This window comes from Pipra filicauda, unplaced genomic scaffold, assembly GCF_003945595.2.
Source record: "Pipra filicauda isolate LSUMZ 115617 unplaced genomic scaffold, ASM394559v2 scaffold441_size551697_pilon, whole genome shotgun sequence".
Classification (NCBI taxonomy): Eukaryota; Metazoa; Chordata; class Aves; order Passeriformes; family Pipridae; genus Pipra; species Pipra filicauda.
Window position 1 is genome coordinate 48,769 of NW_024104578.1, and position 6,000 is coordinate 54,768.

Consider the following 6,000-nt stretch of genomic DNA (forward strand, 5'->3'; position numbering starts at 1 on the left):
GTCATTTGACACTGAGGAACTGATGGAATCAGGGGACCATTGTGACACTGCAGGGCCTCATGGAACCAAAGGAACACAGGGAGACTGTGGAATCTCATGGAACCAAGGGGCCACTGTGACATGCAGGGCCTCATGGAACCAAAGCAATCCTGAGACATTTTGGAACCTCATGAAATCAATGGGCCATTCAATCACAGAATGTGCTGAGTTGGAAGGGACCCACAAGGATCATTGAGTCCAACTCTTAACCTTGTACAGGACCATCCCCAAGAGTCACACCATGTGCCTTAGAGTATCATACAGATACTTCTTGAGCTTTGTCAGCCTTGGTGCTGTGACCACTGCCCTGGGGAGCCTGTTCAGTGCCCAACCAGCCTCTGGGGGAAGAACCTTTTTCTAATATCCAACCTAACCCTGCCCTGACACAACTCCAGGTCATTCCCTGGGGTACTGTCCCTGGTCCTCACAGAGCAGAGCTCAGGGCCTGCCCCTCCTCTACCCCTCCCCAGGAAGTTGGACCTGCAGTGAGGTCTCCCCTCAGTCTCCTCTGCTCCAGCTGAACACACCAAGTGCCCTCAGTGTCCTCACACGCCTTCAAATCCAGGCCCTTCCTCATCTTCGTTACGCTCCTTTGGACACTCTCTAATGGCTCAATCTCTCCCTTCCATTGTGTCCCCCCAGACTGCCCCAATATTGAGGTGAGGCCACCCCAGGGCAGAGCAGAGCAGGACAATCCCCTCCCTGGCCCGGCCGGCCATGCTGGGCCTGATGCCCCCAGGACAGGCTTGGCCCTCCTGGCTGCCAGGGCACTGTTGACTGTCAGAGACTGAAATGGTTAAAGATTTATGCATTCTAGGAGACTCTTGCAAGATTTTGACCTTTGCATTGTACCTCTGATGGGCAGTTGGGCCTGTCCCTGCCTCCAGTGAAGAGCCAAGTTTGCAGGCTTTTGACTGTTGTATTATACCTCTGATGGGCAATTGGGTCCATCCCTCCCTCCAGTGCTGAAGGTGTCAAGCCCTGAAAAGGCAGGACCTCTGATGGCCCATAAAAACCCATCCCCTCCTCTGCCAATCTTAAAAAGGCGGGAACCAGGACAGACACAGAAACTGTGCAGGCCCAGGGGAAAGTTTGGGGGCTGGAGGCATGGCCCGTGACACTAACCATGGATATAAGAACTCATAACTTCTTGGCATGTGGGGGCTTCCCTCCTTCACCCCCAGCAGATCAAGGCCACCACTTCAACTGACAGACATGGAAGCGGCAACTACCAAGTGTCATCGCTGGACCCCGTGGGCAGTGACTATATACGTTTTGTCCACTCTCAGCTTTTCTTTTTCATTACTCTCCCTTACTCTTATCCTGTCTTTCTCTCCCCTATGCATTTTCTCCCCCCCCAAAGGTTATCTCTATGCCACGTTGTTACATGACAACACCCAAAATGCTGGCATACCTGTTGATACAAAATTGTTAAAATAAACCTTACCAATATATATTTTCAGACACCGATTATTCAGTGTCGTTTCACTCTAATCCACCCCAAGGGAATTATTGATAAGAACCTGGGTTACCCTCCTCCCCTTTTTCTGGGGTGGGTCGTAACACTGACTCGTGGTCAAGTGGCCACCAACCAGGACCCCCAGGGTCCTCTTCTGGCACTGCTTTCCAGCCTCTCATTCCCAGTCTGTCCATACATCCAGGATTGCCCCATCCCAGGGGCAGAATCCAGCACGTCTCCTTGTTGAACTTCCTGTGGTTGGTGATTGCCCAGCCCCCAGATTTGTCCAGGTCTCTCTGCAGGGCCTCCCTGTCTTCAAAGGAGTCAACAGCTTCTCCCAGTTTTGTGTCATCTGCAAAGTGTCCTTTCCAGTCCTGTGTCCAAGTAATTTATGAAGATGTTGAAGAGCACAGGGCCCAAGATTGAGCCCTATGAAACCCCACTAGTGACAGGTCACCAGTCTGATGTCACCCTCTGTGCTCAACCCATGAGCCAATTGCTCACCCACCCCATGATGTGTTTGCCCAGTCATGGGTTGATGGACCCCAGCATGTGCAAAAAACATTTTCAATCCTGAAGTCTGCTCTCCTCATGGCCAGAGGTGAGGTTTTGCTGGCATTTCTCCTCCTGTCAACAGAGATTTTAAACTTGATCCCTTCATGGTTGCTGTGGCCAAGATGGCCCCAATCTCCACTTGCTCATGAGATCCTCTCCGTGGACAAGTAGCAGATCAAGGAGGGCACTGATCTGAGTCAGCTCCCTTAGGATCTGTTTCATCAAGTTGTCATCCAGGTTTTTCCAGGGGTCTCTAGGGCTTCTAAGGAGCCATGAGGTCACTGGCTGTGACAGGTGCTGCATGATGACATCCCAGAGGTCTCTCGGGTCCTAAAGATCCATTAAGTCATGCACAGTAACAGGGGCTCCATGGTGACATCAGAGGTGTCTCCAGCCTGCTCAGAAGTAGAGAGGTCACAGACAAGCACACGGTGACACCTCAAGTTGTTTTGCCAAGGGGATGAGGGTCAGCACAAGAGACACAGACACCAACCTTAAGGAACAAGTGCGTAATGTTACTTTAATGCAAAACAGCAAAGAATTGCAAAAAGATAAGCTCAGTAATGCACCTAATCGTTACTACAAAGACTGCCTACAGTCACTAAGAAATCACCAGTTACCCTGATACATTACCAGCATCCAGACCTGCAGGTCACCTGGGGAACCCCGGTCACAGCAAAGGGTCAGAGAACCCCTCTCGGGATCTGGGAAGTCCTATGCAGGTCATCCAATCATAGTGGAGGTCTCTATCTTTGCTGTGAGAGGGTCCAGCTTTTATACTGTTGAACAAACAAACTTACATAACCACTAGTGTGGAAAACATCTGGCTTCCTTCTCTCCTTGGGTTTCACCCAAAGCCTGGCCAGGGCTTCAGGGGAAAACCAAGGGAGTCATCCTGCACCATCTGCTGCCAAACAAGGCCAGGGATCTACTTCCATGGCCTTGACTAGTCTCTAAATACAGAAAGATAAATATACTCATATTTTGCTGACAATCATACATATTTCATTAATGAACAGATACAAATGTTATTCACTAATGAGAGAACAAAAATATACCTTACTAATAAGCACACATATTTACACAGGTGTAGTCTTATCACAGTACCTACTTTACTAACAAGCATACATAGATTTTGTTGATAAGCGGATACATGACTTAATACAACGTTAGGTTGAAAGGTTCATCTAAAGGTCAACCTTGGCTCAGGGCCTGTTGTTCAGGCCTCAGCACTCCAGTGGGTCACCAGTTGTGGCTGAAGCTCTTCCTGCATTTCAAGGACTTGTAAGGCTTCTCCCTGGTGTGGATCTGCTGATGGCGGAGCAGGGTGGAGCTGTCTCTGAAGCTCTTCCCACATTCCAAGCACTTGTAGGGCCGTTCCCCCGTGTGGATCATCTGGTGGCGGATCAGGCTGGAACTGTGGCTGACGCTCTTCCCACATTCCAAGCACTTGTAGGGCTTTTCTCCAGTGTGGATGCTCTGGTGGCGAACCAGTTCAGAGCTGTGGAAACTCTTCCCGCGTTCCAAGGACCTGTAAGGCTTCTCCCTGGTGTGGATCTGCTGATGGCGGAGCAGGGTGGAGCTGTCTCTGAAGCTCTTCTCACATTCCAAGCACTTGTAGGGCCGTTCCCCCGTGTGGATCATCTGGTGGCGGATCAGGCTGGAACTGTGGCTGACGCTCTTCCCACATTCCAAGCACTTGTAGGGCTTCTCCCTAGTGTGGATGCTCTGGTGGCGAACCAGTTTAGATCTGTGGCTGAAGCTCTTCCTGCATTCCAAGCACTTGTAGGTCTTCTCCACAGTATGGATCTTCTGGTGGCTGATCAGGTTGGAGCTCTTTCTGAAGCTCTTCCCACATTTCAAGCACTTGTAGGGCCGTTTTCCCCTGTGGATCATCTGGTGGCGGATCAGGTTGCAATTGTGACTGAAATTCTTCCCACATTCCAAGCACCTGAAGGGCTTCTCCCTGCTGGGAGGCTGCTCAAGGACCACCAGGTCGGAGCTCCGGCTCAAGCTCCAGCCGCCTTCCCGGCACAGGCTGGGTCTTTCCTCCTGGGAGCACCCTGGGCTGGCTTTGGAGCCCCTCCTTGTTGGGTATCTCTGTGGTTTTTCCTCCCCGCTGCCTTTCTGTGCCGTGGAGCCCTTCAAAACGGCCTCTCCCACCAGGCTCTGCTGGGGGGATTTGTCCTCCGGGCTCTCCGTCCTCAGCTCGGGGCCTGGGGCAGGAAGGAAGAAGGACAGGGATTTGCCTCCGGCCCAGAGGGAAGGCCAAGGACATCCCCCCAACTCCGGCCCCGGCAGGACGGCGATGGCAGCGGGGTTGTCCTGCAGCCAGGGGCCATGCTCAGCTGGAAGATGCAAAACAAGGCAAAGGGGCACTGACTTCCTCCTCACCTGCCTGGGTGTCCTGGGGCATCTTCCTCACAGCCTCCTCCTCCATCCAACCAAGGTTTGGGAATCAGAAATCCTGTTTTGGTGGGAAAAAACCCAAAACAGGTTTTGGGTGTGAGCACATTGGGTTGGGGATTCCTCCTGGAATGGTATCCATAAACCCCTCCAAAACATGAAGATTCAGCCCCAAAAAACCCTCCCAGGAGTTCCCCCTCTCTAGTCTCTCCACTTTGGGGTTCTGGGGGTCCCCCTGTCCAGGCTGCTTGTGGTGCCATGTGTATTGGGGGTCACCCTTCTCCGGGATCTCTGCCCCCTCCAGGCTGCCAGTGGCCTTGGGAATCCCAGGAGTGTCTCCTCTCCAGACTCCTCACTTTGGGGTCCTGGAGTTCCTCCCGCTCCATGGTCCTGCTTAGGGATGCCGGGGGCTTTGGGGGTCAAGGGGTCCATTCTCCCTTCGCTCTCTGATTCTGGGTGCTGGATTCCCAGGGGTTCCCCCTCTCCTGGGTCTCACCCTCTCCAGGCTGCTGGGGGTCCTCTCTCTCCAGGCTCCAGTTTCAGTATCCCAGAGGTCCCCCCCTCCAGAGTTTCTCCTCTCCTGGATGCCACATGTCCCAGGGTTCTCCTATCTCTGTGCTCCCCCCCTCCCCAGGCTGCTGGGGCTCACCCAGCTCCAGTATCATCCCTCTCCACTCTCCCCACTCTGGGGGTCCCGGGGTTCCCCACCTGGGTCTGCTGGAGGTCCCCAAAACTGGTGGACCCCCCCTGAGATGGGACACGTGGCTCCTGCCTGCTGGCACCTGCTGGGACCCCCACCAAAAAAACCTACCTGCTGGGGACCCCCCAGTATCTCCCCAAGGGGCATTTGCAGTTCATTCCGGAGTCTTTAAGCTGCAAACATCCCCTCCCCCCAAAAACCCAACATGGACCCCCCAAGATATCTGGAGCGAGCTCCCCCTCCCCAGTCATCTGTGGAATGCAGGTGGGGCGATGCTTCCAGGGTGGGAGGAACTGTGATGGTTGTTCCTCCTCTTCCTCCTTTTCCTGCTCCCCCACTTCCTCTATTCTTCCTCTTCCTCCTGCTCCTCCTCTTCCTGCTCCTCCTCCTCCATCCCTCCTCCTCCTTCTCCTCCCTAACTCCACCTCTTTCTCCTACCTCCACCCCTTCTCCCACTCCTTTCTGCATCCCTCCTCTTCCTCTCCCAGGCCCAGCACCCACCCTTGGTCCTCCCTTCCCCCCAAACCCATCACATCCTGCAGGAGGAGCAGCGACGGAGCTGGGGCAGGTCGGGATGGGGCAGCGCTGGGCTCTTGGCTGCTTCCACCCCCTGGGGGGGATCCCAGGAAGGCCAAAAGAACAGGAAAAGGGGCAAAAGTGGTGGCTGGAGATAAAAATTTGGGGGTTATGGTCCCCCCGGGTGGGCACTTCCAGCCTTTTGGGCTCATCTCAGGAGCCTGGAGATCTTGGAGGGGGGAATGCAGAGATGGATGGGGGATCCCAAGGGATTTTGGGAACAGCATGAGGGGTTGTGAGAACCCCTTGCTGGGGGGTCGGGCTG

General features: G+C 53.9%; 1 protein-coding gene across 1 annotated transcript; it reads right to left on the bottom strand.

Annotated features, from left to right (window-relative positions):
- Window positions 1-2,547: 2,547 nt before the first annotated feature.
- On the bottom strand, window positions 2,548-5,281 carry LOC120322475 (zinc finger protein 239-like). Its single transcript, XM_039385856.1, has 2 exons — window positions 4,448-5,281; window positions 2,548-4,269 (listed from the first exon to the last, which is right to left on the bottom strand). The coding sequence occupies exons 1-2, from the start codon at window positions 4,491-4,493 to the stop codon at window positions 3,296-3,298; spliced, it is 1,020 nt and encodes a 339-aa protein (XP_039241790.1). The 5' UTR covers window positions 4,494-5,281; the 3' UTR covers window positions 2,548-3,295.
- Between the last annotated feature and the right edge of the window lie 719 nt (window positions 5,282-6,000).

Bases quoted from the DNA above. Each gene is read 5' to 3' on its own strand.
- LOC120322475 (XM_039385856.1), bottom strand. From the start codon at position 4,493: ATGGAGGAGGAGGCTGTGAGGAAGATGCCCCAGGACACCCAGGCAG. The intron at 4,270-4,447 runs GTGAGGAGGAAG...TTCCTGCCCCAG, and splicing joins GCCCCAGGACACCCAGGCAG to GCCCCGAGCTGAGGACGGAG.